General features: G+C 37.1%; 2 protein-coding genes and 2 pseudogenes across 3 annotated transcripts; 2 read left to right on the top strand and 2 right to left on the bottom strand.

Moving 5' to 3' along the window:
• The first annotated feature begins 330 nt into the window (after window positions 1-330).
• Window positions 331-6707, top strand: LOC137737577 (uncharacterized). The gene is made up of 4 exons (XM_068477107.2): window positions 331-977; window positions 2633-2868; window positions 3081-3900; window positions 4293-6707. Exons 2-4 carry the CDS (start codon window positions 2635-2637, stop codon window positions 6431-6433), a joined length of 3195 nt encoding a protein of 1064 aa, XP_068333208.2. The 5' UTR covers window positions 331-977; window positions 2633-2634; the 3' UTR covers window positions 6434-6707.
• A 4574-nt stretch (window positions 6708-11281) lies between these two features.
• LOC137736601 (pentatricopeptide repeat-containing protein At2g03380, mitochondrial pseudogene) lies at window positions 11282-13604 on the top strand (annotated as a pseudogene).
• Window positions 13605-13972: 368 nt separating this feature from the next.
• Window positions 13973-17180, bottom strand: LOC137736610 (clp protease adapter protein ClpF, chloroplastic-like; annotated as a pseudogene). Its single transcript, XR_015954900.1, has 9 exons — window positions 17016-17180; window positions 16192-16706; window positions 16022-16081; window positions 15504-15597; window positions 15168-15340; window positions 14787-14899; window positions 14621-14666; window positions 14444-14484; window positions 13973-14311 (listed from the first exon to the last, which is right to left on the bottom strand). The product of XR_015954900.1 is annotated as a clp protease adapter protein ClpF, chloroplastic-like (transcript).
• A 3118-nt stretch (window positions 17181-20298) lies between these two features.
• On the bottom strand, window positions 20299-25601 carry LOC137736602 (uncharacterized). Its single transcript, XM_068475840.2, has 16 exons — window positions 25466-25601; window positions 25107-25283; window positions 24518-24972; window positions 24328-24405; window positions 24034-24089; window positions 23806-23925; window positions 23617-23687; window positions 23016-23109; window positions 22675-22878; window positions 22152-22403; window positions 21613-21721; window positions 21436-21503; window positions 21069-21138; window positions 20920-20994; window positions 20731-20822; window positions 20299-20594 (listed from the first exon to the last, which is right to left on the bottom strand). Exons 3-16 carry the CDS (start codon window positions 24839-24841, stop codon window positions 20519-20521), a joined length of 1689 nt encoding a protein of 562 aa, XP_068331941.2. The 5' UTR covers window positions 24842-24972; window positions 25107-25283; window positions 25466-25601; the 3' UTR covers window positions 20299-20518.
• Window positions 25602-26298: the final 697 nt, after the last annotated feature.

Consider the following 26298-nt stretch of genomic DNA (forward strand, 5'->3'; position numbering starts at 1 on the left):
CAATCAATGCCAAACAGCAGAAGCATAAAAAATCCCATTTTCGTAAATAAAATGCATCCGGAAGGGCATTTGTTTGCTGTCATAAAGCCTCAGGAAACCTCATCCTTGCCACAGTACCAGTGGGACCCACATTTTGTCTGCTGGGATTAACCGATTAATCACTGCTTAAAATGGGAAAATCCGAGTGCTTTATGTGTTAATTAATCAGTGTTTTTGTAACAAACCTGGGCTCAGAAAGCTTTGGTGTGCCTCCTGCTGTTGCAGTAATGCAGGCGTTGCATATGTTACTACATATAATATATATTATATGTGTGTGTGTATATATTATATGTATTTAATCTGCTATGTAGTCTACCAAGACTTGTTTCATAATATTTTTTAATATCTGTACCAAAAGCAAGGAAGGTGGAGAGAATCTAGAAATGCCCATTTCTTTTCATTTCCTGGAAAACCTATATATATATAAATTATTGGTAAAAATATTGATGGAGAAAAAAAAAATAGAGAGAGAGAGAGAGAGAGAAGTGAAGAAAAAGCAGAGAATAAAAAGAGACCGGATGTTGACAAATTCCATGTCACTGTTCTTAGAAGGTCTTTTGTTTGTGTGAAGATTTCTTATCTGGGATCTCTCTCTCTAAGAAAAAAAAAACTCTTTCTCTCTCTAAAGTTCTGTGCTTTCTTTTTTTGTTAGAGAGAGAGGGGGATAGAGAGAGAGTGTGTGTGGCCCATCAGATCGAAATCTCCTCCTTTTCTTCAACCTGATGACGATCTAGGCTTCCTGAATGGTGTTTGCAAAAGCACCCACTTTGTTGTTCTTTTGTATAATTTCAGATATACAATTTTGGTTTTCAGCTGCTTTGCTATTTTTTTTTTAGTGTGAATTTTCCACCGCGTGAAAAGCTTCTTCTGAATGATTCAATCTGTTGGGGATGATGCTTTGAGGAGGAGAGGTGAACAAAATAGGATGTGGGTCTGAGGTAAAATTCTTATCTGCTTTCTGGGTAAATTGAATTTTCTGAATTCAGATAGTTTTTTTGGGTGATTTGATGAATTGAGTAAATTCAAATTCAGTATCAAGTTTTGGTAAATTGTTGGGATTTATGGGTTGAATGTTTGGGTTTATGGGTTTGTGCATTTGTTTCCTCATTGCAAGTTTTCAGGTTCTTTTCTTTGTTGATTGGTTTGTTGGAAAATTAGATTTTTTGTGTGTATGTGTGTGGGTAATTTTAGACTTGGTTACTGTAATTTCTGGGTTTCTGTAGTCTGCAATTTTTCCAGATCTGTTTAATTAACTTTTATTGCAGAGTTCAATTCTCGAACATATGATTTCTAAAAGTTCCAGTATGTTGGGCTTTTCCCCTCAAATTTCACTCTGGTTTGGTGATACTGTGATAGCTTGTCTCTAGTTATTGCTTATTTTCTTTCAGCTTTTTGGCCTTTTTGTGTCTGCTTCGAATTGCATCAGTTAAAGATACCTCTTTTGTTTTCTTGAAGCTCGCATCCATTAGGCTTGAGATTGAAGGGAATGGTAAATTTAGTTTCTATTGTTGTTGATTCATTGAGGTTTCTACTGTGGGTTGATTCCGTTTTGGTTGGATCGATACCCATTAAACGCAATGGGTTCTAGTTCGTTATAGATGACATCACTGATTTGAAATCATATTAAGTGTTCACTTGTGTGTCTTTTGTAAATTGAATGGATTGGTTTATATTTCTGGTTAACCTGTATAAAATGGTACTTGAGGTCTTTGTGCACGTGCTATTATTGTGCTGCTTTGGCGCAGTTCCTTCAGTTGTCGCTGATTTCCCTTGTAAATGACAGATGTGGATCCCTGCTCTTTTAGCAGCATTGTGTTTTTTTGGTCGAAAAGCAGCAGTATGTTGGATTTTTGTTCTAGATAGCATTCAAAGTCTACAAGGGGACAAAAGCGTTTGTTAAATTTTCAGCTGAAGCGCAGTAATATTCATAGTTGGGGCTCTCAAGCATGCAAAATTTTCTATTTTGGGTGACATGATTCATAAAATAGACTTTAGATAGTAGCTTTAACTAGTGATTTCATATTTGAGGCACTGCCAAGTTTTCATATTGTACAGGACTCAAGACTGTCTGGAGGCCTTTTTGTGTAGCAATCGCTTGCATTACTCTGACAGTTCTCATTGAAGATGGAATTCATGTAATTTGTTTCAAGAAACATTAGGTTCTCAGTTTAGCCATAGTGAAAGCAAACCACGTTGCTTTGTTGGCCCTTGCGCTGATTTTTGCATTAGAATTTCCTCACCTTTGTGTTCTAGTATGTACCAACTCGAGTGGTTAGCACTGTTGTCATTCCGTTCGTCCCACCTTATTTCAGGGTGGGAATGTGGATGATTTAATAGTTCTTATGAGTTAAATCTAAGCATCTTTCTTATTCAGGCTACTGTGTTACACTGCACGGAAGATTGTTGTTTCTTGTATATAAACGAAACTCATTTCCCTCTCCGGTCATATTAAGAGCCAGGATGAGTAGTTCTGCCAAATAGGATTCCTTGACGTGTACTTGATATCATTTTCCTTGTATAGTCCATCAGTTTCCCTGTTTGGTATGCCTTAATTTTGTCACTGAAGTATTGCTTTACTGTTTTCCTTTTCCAGGAATGGGGACAAAAATGGAGTGCAAAAGCTACATGCCCGGGTATTACTCAGTGAGAGATCTTAACGAGGATCCAAACAATTGTAGCTGGCCCTTATATTATGGAGATAAAACCTTGTCAAACAGGCAGTATTGCAACGGTTTCTTGCCGAGGGCCACAAGTGATGCTTTTCCAGGGTATGATAAGGATGTAGTCAAGCAGACCATGCTTGAGCACGAGGCCACATTTAAGAATCAGGTACTTACTTTCTTATCATACAATATTTCTCAAACCTTTACCAATTCTTTGTGATTCTGTCAATTGGATATCTTTGTAAATTAATTGAATTCTATATTTGTAGGACCTTAAGTTGGTATATTGACTGATTGAATCCAAATGCTGTTTGCTAATTTGTTATTCTACTCTATATAGTAGGAACTTGAACATTTATGGATTTTCATGTCTTCTAGGTGATTGAACTTCACCGGCTGTACAGAATTCAAAGGGACTTGATGGATGAAATAAAAATGAAAGAACTTAATAGAAACCAGATACCCATGGAAACATCATTGTCATCAAGTCCCTTAGCATCTCAAATTACATCTGAAGATGCTCGGAAATGGCATGATTCCAGCTTTCCTTTGGTAAACTCTGTTAATGCTGGACCATTGGTTCCAGGTGTTGAAGGTACCCATTCTCCATCTAGTGCTGTTAAAGGAAACAACCAAAAAATTGGTTTATTTCCATACCAAAATGGGATTAGTTCGAAAGATGTTGAGGTGATGGAGTCGAGACCCACAAAAGTGAGGAAAAAGATGTTTGATCTTCAACTTCCAGCTGATGTGTACATTGATTCTGACGAAGGGGAGCAGTTCACTGATGAGAAAGTTTCTGGCACACCTAGTTGTCAGCCGAATAAAAATTGTAAAACTGAACTCGAGGGTGGTGCAAAGCTCTTTTTTGGTGAAGGTGTGAAGACAGATTGCAAAGGACATGTTTCAAGATCTGATACATGTTTGAGGAGCACAAATGGTTTGGCTGACTTGAATGAGCCTATTCAAGTTGAAGAAACAAATGCTTCAGAATACGCTTATCCTCTGGGCCATGACTCTTATCAAGGAAAGATTCAGGGCCCCTATCAGGCTGCTAAGTCGAGGTCGCAGCTTTTAGGTTTGCCAAAGGAAATATCATTCAACAACTCTCATGTTGTAAGTGATAAGGTTATCCAGAACAACATACATTTGGAGAACGGAAGTGGAAAAGGGTGGTTTTCCCATGTCCTTGAAGCAGGTATACATGAAGTTTGGTGAAACTTTAAGTTGGTCCTTTATGACTTCTGCATTTCCTTTTGCTTTAGTATTCATATGTGCGATTATAGTATATTCTAGATTGTTTCAAAGAAATTGATAAAGAAATCAAAATTATAAATAGGAGTGTATTAGAAAACAACAAAGAAATATAAAAGATGAAATAAGGGATTAACCTGAACAACTTACATTAGTGTTCAGAGCTGCAGGATCACCTCATTCTTTCTTAATTTACGATGCACGTAGTTGGTGAATCTTTAGGCACCTGTTATGGGCTATGTTGCCATTCGGCTATGCTTTGAGAATGCTGCATTTCTTGTTATAGATCATTTCCATTATAAAAGTTAATTCCAGCTCTCATGTATTGTATTACAGGGCAAAGTAAAAGCAACCTTAAAACTGTTTCCCAATGTCTCCAAACGGAAAGGTTGCTGATATCGTCCCAGCCAATGCAAGGTTCTATTAACAATGTTCACGAAACTGCTTTCCATCTGACTGATAAAAGCAAGGTGGACTTGTGGAGAGAGAGGACAGTTTGTGTTGTGGAGGATTCGGAAAGAAATCATGAAATTTCCAATAATAAGCATCTGAACAATTTTGTGGCTTCTCATATGCCCAGTCCATATCATCCCGTTCTTCCTTCCTCAGATGTGGCCAGGCCGTGGACTCGCTCGGTTCCATCGTTGGAAAAGCCAGGCAGTGGCGTAAGCCAAAAGCCGTTATCAGTTCAAACTCACCCGTGTTTTCCCTCATCTGCTACCTTGAGCAAGAGTTCACAGTCATCAGTTCAGAGCAATGGGATTTTGGGAGATAGGTGGTATCTCAACAGCAATTCTAGTTCTAACCATGGTTCTGGAAGTGAAGTACCATACCAAAATGGGTTTCACCATGGTTCATCTTCAGGATCTAAGGAACTAGTTCGCTTCCCGTCTCTTAGCTACGACTATCAGAGCAGCAGTAACGATCACAATGGAGGCTCTGAGCACTTGAGGAGTCAGGGTTCAGCAGCGCACTACAAGGGTTCAACTTGCAAGGATGTGAAGTTTGCAAAGGAAGTAAACTTAAATGTAGTGCTTTCAAATAGCTCATCCGATGAGGAAATACCCCAGCAAGGTCTTAAGATCGTAGGGGTAGAACAAAAGCATGAGGACCATCTTGCAGCTTTGCCGTGGCTAAGAGCCAAGCCTTCTTCTAAGAATGAGTTTGCCAATGCAGGCAGAGTTTCAAAGACTGGTGTGGACGATTTAAATCAAGTTTTTGCTCAGGACATAGAATCAGTTCCTTGCGAGAATGATGTTGAGGCCAGAAGGACCGAACTTGGTGACAGCCTGTGCAAGAGAAAACTTCTTGGATTTCCTATTTTTGAAAGGCCTCATAATGCTAAGAACGAGTCCTATTCTCTTACCTCCCCGTCTGTGGAAAATAATAAGAGAAACAGAGGACTGGATATCAACTTGCCTTGTGATCCTTCAGCTCCTGACTTGGCCACACTGAATGTATCAGAAATTGTAGTTGTGGAAGAGAGAATAGATATGAAGGTTGCAAGTTTCAGACATGTCATCGATTTGAACTCGTATGTCAGTGATGATGAAGAATCTTTGAAATCTCCTGCTCCAAGCACCAGTGTGAAGATCACAGTAGGAATAGATTTGGAAGCCCCCACTGTTCCCGAGGCTGATGATAGTGTCGTTCTTGTGGAAGCATCTGCTGAAAAGCAGAAAGCAATGCCTTTATCATCGCTACAACACCCAGCTGAACCTCCTCAGGAGGAACTTGTGAGAGTAGCAGCGGAGGCAATAGTTGCCATCTCATCAACTGGTCCCCACAATCATACTGATGAATCCTCTTGCAGTCCACCCGTAGCTTCTTCAACTGACCCCCTTCTGTGGTTTGTGGAGATAGCTTCTACTTGTGGGAATGATCTTGAGAGCAAGTTTGACATTGTTGTGAGAGGCAAAGATGGCGATGATAATGATGAATCTTTATCAGACGCGTTTGATTACTTTGAATTTGTGACTTTGAAACTGAGAGAGACCAAGGAAGAAGATTACATGCCTAAGCCTCTGGTTCCAGAAAACTTGAAGCTGGAAGAAACAGGAAACACATTACTACCAAATCCACCCAGAAAAGGCCAGTCAAGGAGAGGGAGGCAGCGGAGGGACTTCCAAAGGGATATCCTTCCTGGTCTTGCTTCCTTGTCAAGGCACGAAGTGACTGAAGATCTCCAGACATTTGGAGGGTTAATGCGGGCAACAGGCCATTCATGGCAGTCAGGACTAACCAGGAGAAACTCAACAAGAAACGGTGGTGGTAGGGGCAGGCGACGAGCAGTGGTGAATCCCTCTCCCCCTGTGGAAACTATCCCAGCTTGCGCTCCGCTGGTACAGCAGCTTAATAATACCGAAATGGGACTGGAAGATAGAAGCCTAACCGGTTGGGGTAAAACGACCAGAAGGCCCCGTAGACAGAGATGCGCGGCAGGTAATAATCTCGCGTCATCCGTTCCTTTAACCTAAACAATGGGACGAGGATTTTAACTTATTGAGTTTCTATAGAGAAAAATTAGGGTGGTTGTTTCTGTGGCTGCAGGGGCTTGAGGTTGTCATGGGGATTGACTGCCCTCTGTACATTTCTTAGCCCAAAGTCTGGGTTGGTTTGATTTTTCTGTCTTTGGGTGCTACCATCTTTGTATTTTTCATAAATAATGTTGCATAAATTTTACTCCCGGATAGATACCAGTGTTCTTTTTGTGCTTCTCTTTGGGGAATTGAGATGTGATTTTATCATTTATCTCGGATGTAAATATCCTGCTTCTGATTTTTGTTTATTCAAACCAGTACTCTTCTTTAATCCGATCCGAACTTCAAAGTTCGCAGAAAGGAAATCCGAACTTGGGTGCAGAGGCGGGAGCACATATTTTAGCCAACTTGGCTACACCTCGGTCTACAATAGTAGCTAATTACTAGTACAAACACTATATCCACCAATACAAAAGGGGAAAAGAAAAAAGAGAAAAAAAAAAACACTCAACTGTAATAAAAGATACCATGTGGGATTCATTCTTACCGTTAAGTCACATGATAGGCTAATAATAACTTTGTATCAAACTCAACATTAAAAATCGAATATAAAACTTGTCTCAACAAGTGAAGAAGAATATCATGAAACCGTAGTAGAAATGAAGCGAAGATTTGATATTTTGATCCATTTTGTTATGTTGTTGCCACATAAGCGTGTAAAACAAGAGGTGGGTTACAGGTAACCACATGAGGTGCCTTGTTTGTTTGCGAATGAGGAAAGCGGTTTTAGTTCATTGTCTAACTTTTTACAGAAATTTGGGAAGGCTTTTGGCCAAACATGCCCCACCAATAAGCTTCGTTTAACTTGCAAAAGCATTGACAAAGGTGAAATTATCAAAGAAATAAATATTCTGGACCGAAAAGCATGAAAAATAAAAAAAGGACAAAAGAAAGCCAACAAGAATTGGCATTTGGCGTGTTCGATGCAATCTTAGCCAACCTATGACTTTATCTAACCACCTCGTCTCTGTATCTTCTTCCTTTTTTCAGTAATAAAGCACTTGAAAAGTTTGTTTCATTATTAAGATACCAAGAGAACATGAGAAATGCTGAGGATGCCTTCTTAAAATTGAACTCTTTACGACTGTTTGACACTTTATGTTTTTACACGATTGTTTATAATGTTAATTTAAAAATTGACGTTAATTGTAAGGTGACAGAAAGTCTGTAGAGAGTTCTAATTTTTTTTTTTTTGAGCAACAATATTATCTATCGTAAGAGGTGGGAGAGTGGGCCCAGCTTCATAATGGACTAACCATAATAATGTGATTTAAATTTGTCTTTGACGAGAATCGAACCTAAGACCTCTCAATTACAAATGAAGAGGAATACCACTAGAATGTAATGAGTAACGAGAGTTTACTTTTGAAAGAAGTCATCTTAGCATTCCTCAAAGAATATTTGTATAATTAACTTTTTTCTTATAGAAACAATAAATGCTAAAAAGACTCTTAAAATGAGACTATCTATGGACTCTCTGTCACATATCAGATTAACTTCAATTTTCATGCTAACATTATAAAATAATATGCTAAAAATATGTGAAGGCAGAGAGTCCATACACAATTCTACTTTTAAGAGAGTCTCCTTAACATTTCACAAAACAAAAATAATAATAACAAACCTGGTAATTTTTTTTTTCAGTTACGTCACTTGATATAACCAGAAATAACTCATACAACCTCATTGATCAAATAATTACTTGTACAAAATATGTTTTTATGCCATATTGACGAAAATATAAGAACTACGTTACGAATACTTTTGCGCAAACGTGTGGACTACTGACTCTTATTAATTATATGAAAATTTGAAATATCATTTAATTTGACAATATTTTTATTTTTTATTTATGTAGACTTACTTTGTAATATACTTATTCACAATAAAAAGAAAATTTCACGCTTGTTAATAATTAAAAGACTTTTTAGTCAAAATGGTTTTTAAAATTTGCATAATTTTTTTTTATAAGTATATCAATATTTTTACACTAGAGGGAGAGAGAGTTCGCTAAGCCACAAAATAGGCAACCTAATTTAGTATTGAATTTGTCATCCGCAAGATTCGAACCTAAACCTCTCACTTTCAAATGAAGAAGAATACCACCAGACCGTAATACTAAGGTCATTGAGATTTGAAATCAATAGAAGTGGTCCCTGAGTTAGTCTACCATCAACCATTTGGTCATTCCGTGAATTTTTATTAAATAAAGATCAAAATAACAAAAATACTCTCAATTTAGTAAACAACGGTCAAAATGATTTGACAAAAGTTCATGGTATTTTTGTCATTTTATCTTATTTAATGGAGATTTTTAGCAAATGACCAAAATGATTTGACAAAAGTTCATGGTATGTTTGTCATTTTATCTTATTTAATGGAGATTTTTAGCAAATGATCAAAATGATTGATGGTGGATAAATTGAGAAAAATTTCAGGAACTACTGTGAGAAGTTATGTAAATTTCAAAAATTATTTTGATTAAAAGCCTAATAAAAAATAAAAATGTAATGATATATTTTTTTTTTTTTTTTTTTTTTGTGGGCAATGAATTGATGTCCTAAAAAGAAATTATTATTGTTTGTACGAGAAGTTCTCAACCAAAGAAAACGTAAGAAAAAGAAGCACGCGAAATGAGGCGCGTGGGGAGGACATGTTTCATGGACTGACAGAGAGCGAGCGTGTGAGGAAGGGAGAAGATCTTTCGGGCTGTACGACGCGCTGCAGCAATGAGAGAGAGAGAGTGAGGTGCAACATGGGATGAATGATTGAATCATTGAATGGGACTGTCGTCTGTCGGCATCTGAGACTGAGAGTGGATTTGATTCGCTGGTACAGTGACTACTACCTCAATCTCTACACTCTCTTTGTCCCAATCATCCTAGTCAAGATCTTGCGTGTCAACCAAACAAAATCCCACCACCCTCCCTCCATCATGCCCACCCTCGTGATTCAGCTTATAAGACTGGATTTCAACTTGCGTCGTTATACAAAGTCACAATACATTTTTCACCATTATGATAATAAAATAAGTTGATGTCAAACTTGTCATCCTTCTGAGACTTATTATTTAGAAAGTGAAAAAAAATAAAATTGTAATATTAAGTAATATTATTTTCTTTCACTATCTACACCCTTGTTATTTTGGTTTTTTCTCTATAAATTTTATTAAGTTAAAATAGAAATATTTACATCTTAAACAAGGATATTAAAATATAGATATTCTTTCCAACTCCCCACCAATCACATTCCTTCCCTCACTCCCTTCTCTTTTTATTTGAGAATATTTTTGTTCATCACTCTCAAACGATGCTCACTATATTATTTATTATTATTCAATGAATTTAAATTTTGTAATTTATGAAATAAATAGATATAAATTTCAAATTTTAAATTTTCTAGTAATAATAATGCTAAAGAAACCCACCCCCCCCCCCCCAACTCAAAATCACGCTTCAAGAATTCAACCATTCAACAATTGACAATTTGAATTGTTTATATACTCAGCATGGTACATGTTTATATTATTTTATTATCCTTTTATACGACCTAATAAACAATTGAAAATAAAACGGTCATTATGTGAGAATCGTGATTGCTAACCAACCAACGCTTAGTCTGGTCGTAATCTTGTCCACAATATTTAAATATATTTTAGACTCAAATTCTTCCGATCGCGGTCATTTTATTATTTTTTATCGTTGTGTTCTTTCTATAAAATTGTTCTGGATAACACTTTTTATTGGCGTACAAGAATATATTCTAAAGTTTCAACTCCTCCGTTATTTTCATTGAATTTCAAAATTTAACATTTTCGTAAACCCACCCAAAAAGTAAAACGTTTTATGATTAAATTTGACTACCAACAGGTTTGTTTAAGAAAAAAATTGGATAATCATTGGTCTCTTCAAGATACCATGGTCTCATTCAACTGGGTTTTGTTAATTTCTTTTAATATATATTTTTTGTCTTAAATTACTGATTACCTGTCTGTGATTATGAAACGAGGATGTTGGGAAATCATTTTCAGGCAGCAGATATGTTTGAATATGTTTCCAATTATTTTATTCAGAAATGATTAACTTTCCCTTTCTTAAATCTTATTTTGTTTGTTGGTAAATCTTATTAGTATTAATTAAATTGAAAAAGCAACTATTTAGATGAATGACATATAAAATCAATTTTCGACGGAGATCTCAAAAATTCAACGCGGATTGTTTTGATAAGTAAAAAGGTGGTTTTTCTAGCTTCAAAGGAGATGCCAAAATCCTACATCAATTGACATTTTACACTTTGCTGTCAAATTTGAAGGCAACGTCAAGTTTTTAATTGTTTTATTTTAATGTTCGGCCCACATATTTCTTTATTTTTCTTCGCTTATTGACTATTTTATTATTAAATTTTAACCTACTTGATTTTATAAAAATCAAAAAACATTTTAATTTGACATCGATGCTAGAATAGGAGAGTTTACAAAATGTTATTTTGTTTCATCAGCTATGAAAATAAAATTTGACAGCTTCATTGGAGACGGTCTAACCCCAAAAAATGACACAATCCAAACTAATCGCGTTACTATTTCATAATCCCAACTAATTGTTAGTTAAGATTTTATAAAAAGAATATGTTAATCACAACATGATTATTGATGAAATGGAATGGACCTTGAGCTTCAGAACCAGCCCAGAAATTTTGGGCCGACCAATTTCTCAAGGCCCATAATGTAACGCAAAAAAAAAGATCAGGGCGCGCCAAAACAAACCGTATGGGTGGTTTAACGCATCAGCCGCCATGAATCAACGGCTTTTCAAACACTGAACAATTTTCCGAGAATACTAAAACAAAAGGAAATTTGATGAGGACGACGATGAAGAAATTCATCTCCACCTTACATCTGCAAATACAGAAAACGCCCTTACTTCAATGGCGGACTCAGATGCATGCCATCTACCAATCACCACCGTCGGAGCCTCCCGACTTTTCGCAAACCATTGCGTCGACGCACGCGGTGTTTTCGAACCCATGTTTTAAGCTTCTCGTTTTGTGCAGGAACATCGATTCCCTGAAGAAAGTCCACAGCTTGCTCGTCCTCCACGGCCTCGCCGACAATCTCCTGTGTCGGACAAAATTGATCAAGTGTATATGGGTCATTTGGGTACATCAAGTATGCCAAGCCCAGATATTTTTATTCGTGGAAAGTGATGCTGAGGTGGTACTTTATGCACAATTTGTATGAAGAGGTTATAGGGTTTTATAATCGTGTGAGAATGTGCGCAAGAGAGCATGATAACATTGTTTTCTCGATTGTGTTAAAGGCCTGTAGTGAGTTGCGAGATTTAGATGAAGGGAGGAAGGTGCACTGCCGGATTGTTAAGGTGGCGAGTCCTGATAGTTTCGTGTTGACGGGTTTGGTGGATGCGTGTGCGAAGTGTGGACGGATTGAGTTTGGGCTGTTTTTGATGGGATTGTTGATAGAAATGTGGTTTGTTGGACTTCAATGATAGTTGGGTATGTGCAAAATGATTGTCCAGAAGATGGGTTGGTCTTGTTTAATAGGATGAGAGAGGGTTTGGTCGAAGGAAATCAGTTCGCGTTAGGAAGCATACTTACGGCGTGTACAAAGTTAAGATCTTTACATCAGGGAAAGTGGATCATGGACATTTGATTAAGAATGGTATTGGACTTGAGTCTTTTCTGGTGACATCTCTTCTGGACTTGTATGTCAAGTGCGGGGACATTGGAGATGCTCGTTCCATATTCGATGAGTTTTGTGGGATCGATCTTGTTTCGTGGACAGCAATGATTGTAGGGTACACTCAATGTGGGTATCCCGACTAGGCCTTGGAGTTGTTTATGGATAGGAAATGGGTTGGTCTCTTGCCCAATTCCAAAACAACTGCAAGTGTGCTTTCGTCTTGTGCACAGTCGGGTAATTTGAATTTGGGAAGGTCAATCCATGGTCTTGGGATAAAACTTGGGTTGAAGGAATCTACTGTGAGAAATGCTCTGGTGGAGATGTATGCAAAATGCCGTATGATTAGTGATTCTCGTTATATCTTTGAAAGAATCTCCGACTAGAATGTGATTGCTTGGAATTCAATTATATCTGGGTATTCCCAAAACGGGTCTTCATACAAAGCCCTCCGACTGTTTCATCAAATGAGATCAGAATCTTTCTCACATGATGCGTTCACATTAGCAAGTGTCCTCTCAGCTTGCGCTTCTCTTGGTTTTCTTCCAGTTGGTTCATCGCTTCATGCTCACTCGATAAAGGATGGCCTATTAACTGCAAATATCCATGTTGGCACTGCACTTTTAAACTTCTACTCCAAGTGCGGGATGCTGAATCTGCTCGTCTAGTTTTTGATGCAATGGGAGAGAAGAACACCATCAAGTGGAGTGCAATGATTAGCAGTTATGGAATTCAGGGTGACATTACAGGTTCCCTTGCACTTTTCAGTGACATGTTAAAGAAGCATCTAGAGCACAACGAAGTAATCTTCACGACCTTATTATCAGCTTGTAGCCATACAGGAGTGATTGCAGAAGGGTGGAACTATTTCAATTCACTCTGCAAGGACTATAACTTCAAGCCCTCGATGAAGCATTATGCATGCATGGTCGATCTACTGGCTTGTGCTGGCAAACTTGAAGAGGCCTTGGAATTCATTGAGAGAATGCTGATTCAGCCAGATGTTGGTTTGTTTGGGGCTTTTCTCCATGGATGCGGACTCTATTCAAGGTTTGACCTTGGCCAAGTGGCGATAAGAAGAATGCTAGAGTTGCATCCCGATGAAGCTTGCTACTATGTGCTAATGCGTAACCTGTATGCTTCAGATGGCAGATGGAGCCAAGTTAATCAGGTTAGAGAGCTAATGAAGCAGAGAGGATTGAGCAAGTCCCTTGCATATAGCCAAGTAGAGATGGGCATCAGAAATCACATTGCACCTGTTAGGGTGGCATGTGTTGCTTAGGATGTAAAGAGTCGATTTTCGGACGAGGAGATGCAGCAATACCAAGATTCAAATTGCACTGGTGCCCTGCTCTGGATGCTTAAAAGTTTTAACACATCTCTGAGCTGATTACCAGTTCTTGCATAGGAACTGCATCCAGGATCTGGATGAATGGATAAAAATTTCGAATCCCCAAGAGCGAGGCACTTTCTGCGACCTCAATACTGTTCTACTTGATGGAACGTTCACGGGCATGCTTCTTCAAACAAACTAATGAAGAAAAGTGACAGCATGGGATGCTGCACGGCTACCCTGGATGACTTAACAGCATTCGATAAACAGATCATCTGTGACGATTGATGATGCAAGACTTGGAAGGCACAACGCAGAAGAAGGCATGCGGGTCGAGCGAACAGATTTGAACTGGGATGTGAATGGTGGGGCTATATTTGTGGATATACAAATACCGTGCTTTGAAGGGTTTAAGTTAACTTGTAAATGTTAACGTTACTCTGAATACATCTGAAAAAAGCAGTGAAGGAAGCTAACCCTCATGCTATTTTTTATTAAGAGTTCGTAACCCTTGATTTGTGCATATTTCCTCAAAGTTAAGACAAAATGCCGTCATTTAAGGCAGAAGAAACGAATATATTGACGGACTCTATGTAAACCAGTATCTTATACAAGGTCAGTTTCCGGGATTTGTCTAAACATCACTTCCTTGCCCCTCATCCAGTGGATCATAGGGGATTTCGTGTCGTGGCCTATTGTACTTCTCTCGCAATTGCCTGATGGGGATGAAATCGCCAGCTGCATCCATCCCGTAGAACAAAAATGAAATGTAGGGTTGATCAAATCGATCCTGCACAAGGTTAACAGCAGACCCGATTAATAGGGAAGCTTCTTCTGTTGCTCAAGTGCAGACACCACTCAACAAGCGGAAACCAAACGTTGAGGATGGAAAGAAACAAAAGAAGGGGAGAATTCTACTCACCACATCTGGTTCTTCAGGGGCTAAAAGATTCTCCTCAGAAACTGCAGAAAGAGACGCTGATTGCAGTGCCTAAAAATGCAGCTTTATGGGGTTCCTAAGATGCAGCTTCATGGACAACAAAGCGGGAAAAGAAAACTTAAATCTGATAAGGAATTGGGCCGGAAAGTCGAGTATTACCATATGCCACCAGAAGGTTGGGGTCAGCATGTACATCGATCAAAATCTGAGGAAAGATAATGCAGAGATCATTCAAAATCATATTGCATTGCACGCGATGCTTGATCACCAGCCCAATCAGAAATAGCAGCAATCAAACAGAAGGGCTATAGATAAGGTCTCAAACCTGATAAAATGGCTGATTAGAACCGCGTGTCAGCTTTTCAACCTGTGCAGTTTCCATCCATGAACTTGACTCAGAACACACCGGATCCATTCCACAAACCACGGCTCGATAGCCTGAAAAAGTACATAAGAATTATCAATTATGTAACAGATTCTTTCAGGCTGTACTGGTTAAACAGATTCTTCCAAGTTTTTGTAGTGAATTTCACAGAAATTGTTGCAGATTTATAAAATTCAACCACCCAAATATGCACCCAACATGACTACAGAATCGAGAAGCATACATGTTCAGACTACTTGACACCACAACTTACAAAAAAAATAAAAACAAACATTCAGTGGAAGATGAAAATTTTCAGCAAAAGGCATGGATATAACGTACCAAAAATTTTATGGCTCACTCTCTGTCCCAAACGAAATGAATAATTAGCATTTTCATGTGCCAAAGCTTTGGCGGATGCATCCAGTGACACTGCCTCCAGTTTAGAAATCGCATCTCATAGCTTGGCTGCCACGGCATAATTCTCACTCTCAATTGCATTCTGCAGGTCCGCACTGTAAGAAAAGACAGAAAAGCAGCATACTTTAATGTATAGTTGACCCCATATGCCAAAAGAATCTAAGAGTCAAAAGAAAGTAGAAAGGAGCAACACAGAATTTCACCTTTCTTACTGAATTAAACCCTTAACTAGATAATATGGCAAGGTTTGGGGCATACCGTAGGCAAATGATACTTATCGCCTTATCTTGAGCTTCACTCTTTGGAGACGACCCCTTTTTGCCTCCTGCTGCTTAATAACCTCAGCTTCAACCTTCCAAGAAGAACACTTAATTAGGAAGGCCGCAATTATTTGTTTCTCCACTCACCAGGAAGCTTATGCATATTGATATGGGGCACACCAAAAGATTACATGCCAACGGTCCTTTTCAAAGACGAAAAAATCAGCTACAACCTACCATAGATCTTGGTTACCGCACTTTTTGGTTTTTGTAATGTTAATAAAACTTTAAAAGTAATCCAAAGTTTCGTCGCTGTGGCTCATAGAAAAGCTAGGAACACCAAACCTGCATTAACAATTGCACTGTTTCTCAAGATATTGCTAAGAAACTTGCAATTACGCATCCACTGCAGAAGCCTAAAAGGTCTTCCTTCGTATTCTTTGCCTTTTGTAATTCGACCTCAATTTTTGTCAGATTAAAAGAAAAAAAAATTATAATCTGGAAGAGAGATCTAACCTCAGTCAGCTTGTTTCTTAGTTGTTGTGCAACATCATACTGTTCCGTGTTCAAAGCATACTGCAAATGCATCCCAAAAGGAAAATGCTAGTCAGAATATCAAAACCGAGAGAAACCAATACCACTTCACCTAATACAAAATTTCAACTATCAAATGAGCCCCAACGCACCTGTACTCGAGTTGCCAGGTCTAGCTGGAAAAAGAATATCAAAATATCCTCATTAGCACTCTCGCTCCGCTCCGAGCTTGCATCCAACCCCTGATCACCCCCTTTAAACAGCCACCCAGCTTCCACCCTCACATTCCTTTGTCTTACCACATCGGTGTTACCTCTTACAAATAAGCTTTGACGGCCCACATGCCAGATACCACACCTTTCGACACCAGAACTTATCGGGGTTTTGCTCATTAGTTTGAATTGCTTCCTCCACGAAGGCATCGACCCACATAGCCCACCATAGAAAAACGCAGTCAGAGTGCTCAGTGACAGACCTTGCACCATTTTTTTCTATAGCTTAAGGTGGAACTTACAAGCTTCTCATTGACCTCAATTATAAGCTTAATTCGAAAGACAGCAAAGAAATTACTACTAGTGTAAAGTGTCAAAATCAAACTCGATACCCTTTACAGAATACTACCCTTCCTCAGTTCTTCTTCCACACTTGTGAATTGAAGTATCAGCATCTATACACACAGTAAATCCCATTACATTTCAATTCATGCAGATAAACATCCAATCAAGAAATAAACTACTGATATACTGATATGTACAAAAACAAAGGCAAGAAATCAACTTCCAGGTGTGAAAAAATGGGAAAGTAAAAATAATCACATAAACACAGTTGAAATTCACATAAACCCACTTGAAAACTCCTATCAAAATCTTATCTTTCTAAATTATCACATTAAATACTCCCTATTTGTGTTCTAAATTTTAGCAGAGCAATCCGAAAAGCAAACCAAATCGATTAGCTTGAGTGTTTACTTGCTCACCGGAGAGTGGCCGGAGAAAGCAGAGAAGAAGCAAACTCTAGCTGCCTGGTTTTTCGATTCGTCTTCGTCTTCAAGAGTTTTATGAAAATTAATTTGCAGAAAATGTTGAAAGTAGTGTGTGGAACCGGAACGGTTTCAAGCTGAGTCACAATCTGTTGGATGTGTGAAGTCATTCAGCCTGGCAAAATGTATTTTTTAACTGTCAGAAAATAGTTCGAGAAAAAAAAAATGTACATTAAAAAAAAAAAAAAAAAAAAAAAAAAAAGGATTAACACTCACGATTTTCAGTTTGTTTTGCAAATTCGTACGTAAATCACTGTTCAATCTATTTATTTTCACTTTCGCCTCATTGTGAAGTTTGAAAATTAAGGTGAGATTTTCCGTTGAGATTCTTGAGTGTAGAACCTTATTTGACAATGTTCGAGGCTTCATTACCATATCTTCCACCTTTTTTTTTTTAGTTTTTGGCTTAAATATTATGTTAAATATACATTTGTTACTCAATAAACCATAAAACTGCTTTTAAATTCCTTAAAAAGTTTACTCTAATGCTCAGGAAAAATATTTTGCTAAAATAAAATATTCACATTTTTGTCAGAAAACATAGGTGTTAGGCGGGCTCAATGCACATAAAACGAGGCAGACTCAGATCATGCAAAATGAGGCGAACCATGGCACACAAAATTCCGCTCAAGAAAACGGGGCGGTCTTCTAGCATGCAAAATGAGTCGAGCTTCGTGCACAAAAATCGAGGTGAGATACGTCACACAAATTAAGACCAACCTTGTGCACGAAAAACAAGGCAGGCTCTGTGCACACCAAAACAACACGGGCTCCATGGACACAAAAAGGTGCTAGCTTTTGGCATGCAAAATGATGCATAAACCTTACATGCAGAACGAGGCGAACCAGGCACACAAGATATGGTGAGCTTAGTGGACGCAAAACGAGGCGAATTCCTAGGTGCTCAGAAAAAGAGTTAGGCTCCATGCACGAAAAAATATATTTTGAAGAACATGAATATGATAGTTTGTTGTAGCGGTAAGATAAATAAAAGAAAAATTAACAAAAATGATTCAAATTCTTGGGGTGCCTTTCTTTTATTTCTCATACCACTACAACAAACTATTATACCCATGTTCATCAAAATATATTTTTTCGTCCAAAATCTATTATAATTCGTATTTAAACACTTGTAATTAATGATCTAAAATCTAAATCTAAAGATATTTGAAATTTTTTTTAAAAAAAATCTTCTATCTAAATCTAAATTACATATGAATAGAACTTTTTTTTCAATCAAAAGAGGGTGAAAGACTAATTAACAAAACAAAATTTTGCTATTTTTTATTTAAGCCTCACTTACAGGTGATTTTAACATCTCAGATTTAGCAAAAAATATTAAAAAATATGCACCAAATATACATGTTAACATCTCTATATTTTTCACTTGTTCTTTTTTTTTATATAACTTTTTGGCTTAAATGTACACTTGTTGCTCAATTAATCGTAAATCCACTTCCAAATGCATTATAAAGATTTCCTTAATGCTCAGGGAAAATATTTTGAAAAAATAAAAAGTTTTCATTTTTTACAAAAAAAAAAAAAAAAAAGAAAAAAAAAAGTGGATTAACACCCACAGGTTTTAGACAGTTTTGCAATTTTATACATAAATCATCGTTCAATCTATTTATTTTCACATTCGCCTCACTATGAAGTTTTGAGTTAAGGTGAGATTTTCCATTGAGATTCTTAAGTGTAAAACCCCATTTGACAATGTTCTGAGCCTCACTACTATATTTTTCACTTATTTTTTTAGTTTTCGACTTAAATATTCTACAAAATATACATTTGTTGCTTAATAAACCATAACAACGCTTCCAAATTTCTTAAAAAGTTTAACTTAATGCTCAGGAAAAATATTTACATTTTTGTCAAAAAACATGCATGTTAGGCGGGCTCGACACATGCAGAATGAGGCGGACTCAGATCACGCAGAACAAGTCAAACTATGGCATGCAAAACAAAATGAGCTCCATTCACAAAAAATGGTGTGGACTTTTGGCATGCAAAACGAGGTGAGCTCCACACACAAAAATCGAGGAGGGATACATCGCACAAATCAAGGCCATCCCTATGCCCAGAAAATGAGGTTGCCTCTGTGCGTGCCAAAACGACGCATATTCCGTTGACACAAAAAGGTTTGGGCTTCAAGCATGCAAAACAATGAAGACACCTCATTTACAAAATGAGATGAACCTAGGCACACAAGACGAGACGGGCTCAGCGCACGCAAAACGAGGCAAACTCAAGGGTTCTCAGAAAATGAGTCGTGCTCCACGCACGGAAAAATATATTTTGAAGAACATGAATATGACAATTTGTTGTAATGGTAAAAGAAATAAAAGAAAATTTAACAAAAATGGACAAAAATGATTCAAATTCTTGGGGATGCTAGAAAGTCACTCGTGACTTCTGCCACCCCAAGAATTTATCATTTTTTTACAATTTTCTTTTATTACTCTAACCACTACAACAAACTATCATACTCATGTTCATCAAAATATATTTTTCCGTCCAAAATCTATAATAATTCGTATTTGAACACTTGTAATCAACGATCTAAAACCTAAATATAAAGATATTTGAACCTTTTTTTTTTTTTTTTTAAATTTTCTTCTATCTAAATCTAAACTACATATTACTAAAACCCTCTTTTTCAACCAAGGCGGGCTCAAAGCACACAGAACGAGGCGAACTCCCGGGTGCTCAGAAAACGAGTTAGGCTTCACGCAAGGAAAAATATATTTTGAAGAACATGAATATGAGAGTTTGTTATAGTGGTAAGAAAAATAAAAGAAAAATTAACAAAAAAATATACGAAAATGATTCAAACTCTTAGGGGTGCAAGAAAGTCAGACTCACTTTTATTTTCTTGACTTTTTACCATTGTAATTTTTTTTTTAAAGGATCAACTAGTGGCTTTGCCAGCCTTCTCCTAGCACCATCGTACGATTCATACCATATCGTCCATAAAAATAGACAAAAACAAAAAGTGGATAAACAGAAGATCTGCGTGTATTGAATTTTAAATATATATTTTTAAACCGAATTTTAAATATTAAAGCTGAAAAAGAGTAAAATTAATAAATTAAAAAAGAAAAAGAAAAAAGATATTAGAGTGATTTGGAATGTAGCCAGAACGATGTTCGTTTTGATTGTAAATTTCCTGGTTTATAGCTCTAACTACGTTGACATTTTATTGATAATTCATCCAAGACAATTCAAGAAAGAATATTTATAATTAATTTCCATGTTTAGTTACAAATAATATTTGCTTCAAAAACAACTTTCCAAGAAAAGAAAGGATATCTTTTTTCTACACAAGTAACCGGCAAATTCAACTCCCATCTACCTATAAGATGTACGAAAAGAAAATAGAATCAAGAAATCACAAGCCATGGACCTCCTTCATTGCCTCATGGAACCGTGTATTCGCAATGCTACGGTCGATGATACACATACTTTGTTCTCGGGTCCACGATGAGACCCTTCCCACCGTTCACTTCCAGATCGTGCCTGCATTGATCACGGTCACAAAATCCATCAGAACCAATCATCTGTTTACCTTGTAATACAATCATTGCATACTAGTGTTTTTAAATGCAGGCTGCTATAGAAATCACGATGGTGGAAAGGAACAAAGAAACTCAACTGGAACACAAAGTCGGGGATGGTCAACCGCTCACGAGGAACATATCGAAAGAGCTGGAGTAATCTATCTACATATACCACTTTCTTCCAGACCTAGAAACAAAAGTTAGAATAACATTCACTTACAGCAGGCTTTTTAAATGATGTGAAGTCTTGATAAACAAGAAATCACAAATAAAATTAGGCATACCACATTGTCCACGAACAGTTGCAGGGCAAATATTGCAGCCTTCAGTCCAAATGTCGGGTGAAGGATGTATATTGCCTATGTAAAGAAGATAAAGATTAGAGACGCAGACACAATTGCTAACATATATGGACAAACGAAGTGATACCTACATGCAGATTACGATGGTGTTTACGACCAAGTATCTGTTGTACCCTTCTCATCCACCCCAAGTCTGGCTGCCTGCAATACATGCATGAAAGGAAACTCAATTAGTTAGAGTGACTTGCTATCAATATACGCTATTAAGGTACTGATCATCACTTGTATTCATAGTCAGAAATTAATATTCCACCAAAGAAGTTACGTCAATCTACGTTAATTTGGCAGTCCTTGTGAGAGTTCAAAATTTCTTTTTTCATCTTTCATAGAAACTGAACCGTCACGTGGAGTGTGAGTATAAAATAACATGAAAAACCCTTTGAACCTAGAATTGTTTTCAGTTTTGCATTTTCTGAAACTCAACTGCGAACAACTTACAGCTGTAAAGATGCTGCAGAATGGAAGTATACAATAGTATAAGGCTTTTGTATTAAGGGTTCAAACTCCTGCAAACCAATAAACAAGATTAGATATATAAGTCGCCAACAACATAACTATCAAAGATGCAGTCTCTACAGCATATGCAAATTAACCCCAACTTTAATGATGTACTACCTTAACAACATAGTGTACAAATCGTTCTAGATCAAGACATCGCAAAAGAAAATGTGCCCCCACAACCACCATTACAGGACGACCCTCACTGTCAACCCCACCTCGGTAACTGAAATAGACAGAAAAATAGACAGATGTTTAAATGTATACATCTCATACAGCCATTCAGATTCAACCATTTTTAGATTCATAACATTCTTAGTTTCAGCCACCACTAGGTACCAACATATCAATATTTGCACTGTTTTAATAACATAACAAGAGCTTATCCTTTTTTCTGTGAAAGAAGATATGAGCCAACTGAAGTGCTACTAATACAACAACAACAACAAAGCCTCTGCCCACTAAGTGGGGTCGGCTGTATGAATCCTAGAACGCCATTGCGCTCGGTTCTGTGCCACGTCTTCCGTTAGATCCAAGTACTCTAAGTGCTAGAATAAAAAGCACTTTACATATTAACAGCTGTCCAGCTGTGAAAATCAACAAGCTTAAGACTCCACAGCTGCCACTATGCCAATGATGAAAGAGATAAATCTTACACAATTTTCATTTCTGCAATTTCTGAAAGATTAAGAGAATTTGCTTTAGCAAGGTATCTTGAATGAAGTGAGTATTCTTCCGCAGCAGACAATGGAGGTCCACCAAGGTCGCCAAACCCAAGCATTTTAGCACAATTCCATCCACTTTGTGCTTGAGCATTTTTCTCCCATTGTTCCTTGCGTCTCTGATCTGGGTCTTTTATTAAGGACATGAAGGCAGGATCCAAAAACGAATCCAAATATGATGAGTTCCTATAGAACAACTTCAGCAAGTTAGTTAAGGATTTTAACCAAAAGAGATAATGATAGTGGTATAGCAAAAGGAACAATAAGCTTGATAACCACAAAAACAGAGAACATAAGTGGACAGACATCTATGAAGTATGAAAATTGACATATGAAACATGGAATTCTTCAGAAGCTTTCAGTGGCAAGAATTTCCAAGTATTTCTCTTGATATTAGTCAAAGCCCTAAGTTTTCTCTTTGACATGTTAAAAAATTCTCATTGAGTCATTGACTGACCTTCGTACTAAGCCAACATCACTCACAGGAAGCTCAACTGGAGCCTGGGGAGGCTTTGGAATATTCTTTTTGGGCAAAGGCTTTATTCTGATTTTGCGCTCATCTATAATTGTCTCGCCATTTTCATCACCTACATCTGCAGGAAGCTTCAACACGGCAATCTCCTCTTCGAGTTTATCACGGGGAAAGTAAAGCGGAAGCAATCTAGGTTGGAAAAAAAGTGAAGGGAAATGATTTCTCAATATTTTGTAACAGTAAAACCAAGAGTGGAGTTTATAAGTCATATATATATCATGGTGAAGCAGCATGTGCTCCATAAATAAATAGCTATATTTATCAACCTTTTGTATATCTCTGTATCCATTGATGTGGTAGTACAAAAAACAACAGCTGCGATTTTGTCTTTCTGCTTTTCCAGAAACCGTCGCACAGTCCCTGAAAACAAGCAGAAAATAAATAAGCTGAAGAGTAAAGAATGAAAGAAATAATTGAATCTTCAGTGAACTTTACCAGCAGCAATTAAAACGTGGATGTATGTACATGACTAAAAATTCGAATAATCCAGCACTTAAACGAATGGATAAGCAAGTTATATTTATCACAGAATGCAAAAGACGTGCATATATTTTAAAGATGGGGATCTATGTGTACCATAATCTAACTCATCATAAGAGATTGCATCTGCAAGAGATAACAGAGCCATCCACACATTGTTATCCTTTTTTTTTTCCTTTGAACTTTTATTTTGAATATTGGTTGATTGTTATCCTTTCCACACCATACAACATGAATGTTACGATTTTGTATATAATCCAACAAAAGCTAGTATCGGCCTTTCTATATTCCATGGATGCCCAAATATGCTTAATGTACTTCACGTGCTTCACATAATACATCATTACAAGGAAACTAATTTCTGAAACATGTACGAAAGTAACTCACTTATAGCAACATGGGCGGCTGGCTCACGGGGGTAGTTCTTAGATTCTGTATATATACAACCCATTGCAATGCTACAATATATTGGCCAAACAAAATAAGCTTCATACTTTATAAAGAACAAAACAAAAGGGAAGAACAATTGAAAAGAATACTAAACACAAAATGGCAAAGCAATCATCTGCCAAGCACCTTTGCAGGCCACTGTCAATGAGAAGTTCAAGGCAAGAACGATAACAATGGCTCAGAGCATTTTCTGCAGCAGTATGGTATTTCACTGCATACTTGGGACCGACAGTATGAATAACTCTCCTGGAATGTACAAGGAAAGAAACATCATTCATTAAGTCTAGATACAGAAACGAAAGAGTACTTGTGCACAATGAGCACTCTAAATGAAAACTGCACTGATATACTCACCTAGCTGGAAGGTCGTATGCTTTAGTGACCTTTGCCATCCCTGTTCTACATCCACCCTGCCAACATGAAAAAGGTATATCAAATCAGTTGACTCTTAATAAAAAAAAAAACCGATTCTGACGGAACACCACAGGGAGCTTTAAAAAGCCAATGACATTGAAAGTTCTATGTTGTATCCCATTCAACATCTTCAATTTCACCCATAAATCTGTATTTACATTGCATTTCAAATATCAAGAACCATACGAAGAATGACTGAAGACAAGAACTCTAGTGCAAATAAGTATAGCATACCAGTGCTGCACATTCTTCTGCAAGACCAGGTCCAGCCGCAGCATGCAAACCAGGACTACAATGTGCTTCATCCATGTTCTGTAAATTGTCCAATCAAAAAACTTAGACACTTGTCTCTTTTACCAATGTCACCAGGTTTATACATCAAGAAATCTCTATCAAAGATTCATCGTCACAACCTAGTGCTCACCTCATTTGTAGAATTCACTACTGCATCAACTTCGAGATTCCATGGGTTCCCTCTCCATAGATATGTCTTTGAATTAATTTCATGGTCAACTGGAAATCTTGAGACCATCCCATTGATACTGCTCTCTCCCCCAGATTGGGAAGTTAAGGGATCAGGAAAATACGAATTTGAAAACGAAGGATCTTCATTGTCATATTCCAAGGAAGCACGATACTCTGAATTGCTCCACCGTGGAACTTGATCCAAAGTGACAACACAATCCCCGCTATCAGTTGGAGATCCACCCCGGGTTGCAGTCGTGGCCGTAGCCACAGTCCGGTACATTTTGGTGACTCCAAATTGCAGTCACAATCCCGCAGCGAAAATCACTAGTATACACCAGAACTTTCAAAATTCAAGCATCAACTCCAATGTGAATTCTACAATGCTAACCAAACTAATCACACAGGATTCCCCTGAAACCGAAAGATCGAAGCTATGTGACAATCAAATTTATCACATTTATATACAAATAAGATCATTGATTTCAACAAAGTTACATAATTTAGCTAAAAAAATTGAACTTTACAAAACCAAAGAAACCCTTTACCTAATTTTACCAATTCCAATTCCGCGCGTAATTTCAACCGAAAAAATCACCTTCTCTTCTTCCTCCTTTATTTTTCTTGGCTGAGAAGCCCCAATTCCAATTCAAATTCTGATAGAGCAAAATTTCAAAGCACCAGACAGCTGAATTTGTTACAAATCCCGTTTGGCAGCTGAGAAACTGCAAGAAAATGAAATGAATTCAATTGTCCGTTACACAGACCATGGAGACCGTACATCTAACCGTACGCCGAAATTTGCCGAGAAACTGAGATTGAAGATGAAAATCGAACAAATAAAATAACATAAAAAATTGAAGAAATTGTAAAATTCGTTGGGAAGAGAGAGAGAGAGAGAGAGTACCAGAGAGAGAGAGCTATGATCGCTGGTCAAGCTATGATTGCTGGGTCAAGCTAATGATGGCTGGGTCGGTGAGCTTGCAATGCCCGTGGGATTTTGGCCATGAATAGTACATACACACAAATATTGTAAAACTAAATTATTAGTTATTTTATATTTCTTTTTTTCCTGCTGGACTTTTTATTTTTTATTTTGTTTTCTTGCCTTTTTGTCTTTGACTGACCAGGAATATCAGAACCAAGACAGATTTATCATTATGGATGCCCAAAACACTTTTAAATAAATGTTTATAGGTTTTGAATCACTTACTTCAATCAGAAGCACGAGATATGTTTCTTGCGTAAAGTATTTGTGTGTTTTTGTAAGATTTACTTGTATTTAAAAAAAAAAATTAATTTTAAAAATATTTTCATCAAAAGTGTTTTCTGCTATTTTAAAAGTATTTTCAGACGAATCATTTCTATACATTATGATGAGTACATAAGAAAATTAACCCACATATTATAATTTGAATATAGTAATAACGTCACGTTAACGTGTTTTAAGTTCATCAAAGTTTCTCCGAAACTACCTCTTGTCTAAAATTGTGAGACCATCCATTTTAAAACCAAATTTTTTCTTGTCTAGTTGAATAAATTAGTTTTGGACAAATTTATTCATGAACAATTTATGCGACATGACATGCAGATAATTATATATAAATATAAATTAGATAAAAGCCGCACACTAAGTACGTATATTTTTTATGTTTTTTCATATGTGCGATTTTGATGTAAAGTAGAAAAATCCACATCACTCTCACTATGAAAATGAAATCATAGATTTAAATGTTTGGA

The sequence above is a fragment of the Pyrus communis genome, chromosome 13 (assembly GCF_041283825.1).
Source record: "Pyrus communis isolate YQ-2024b chromosome 13, ASM4128382v1, whole genome shotgun sequence".
In the NCBI taxonomy this organism is placed as follows: Eukaryota; Viridiplantae; Streptophyta; class Magnoliopsida; order Rosales; family Rosaceae; genus Pyrus; species Pyrus communis.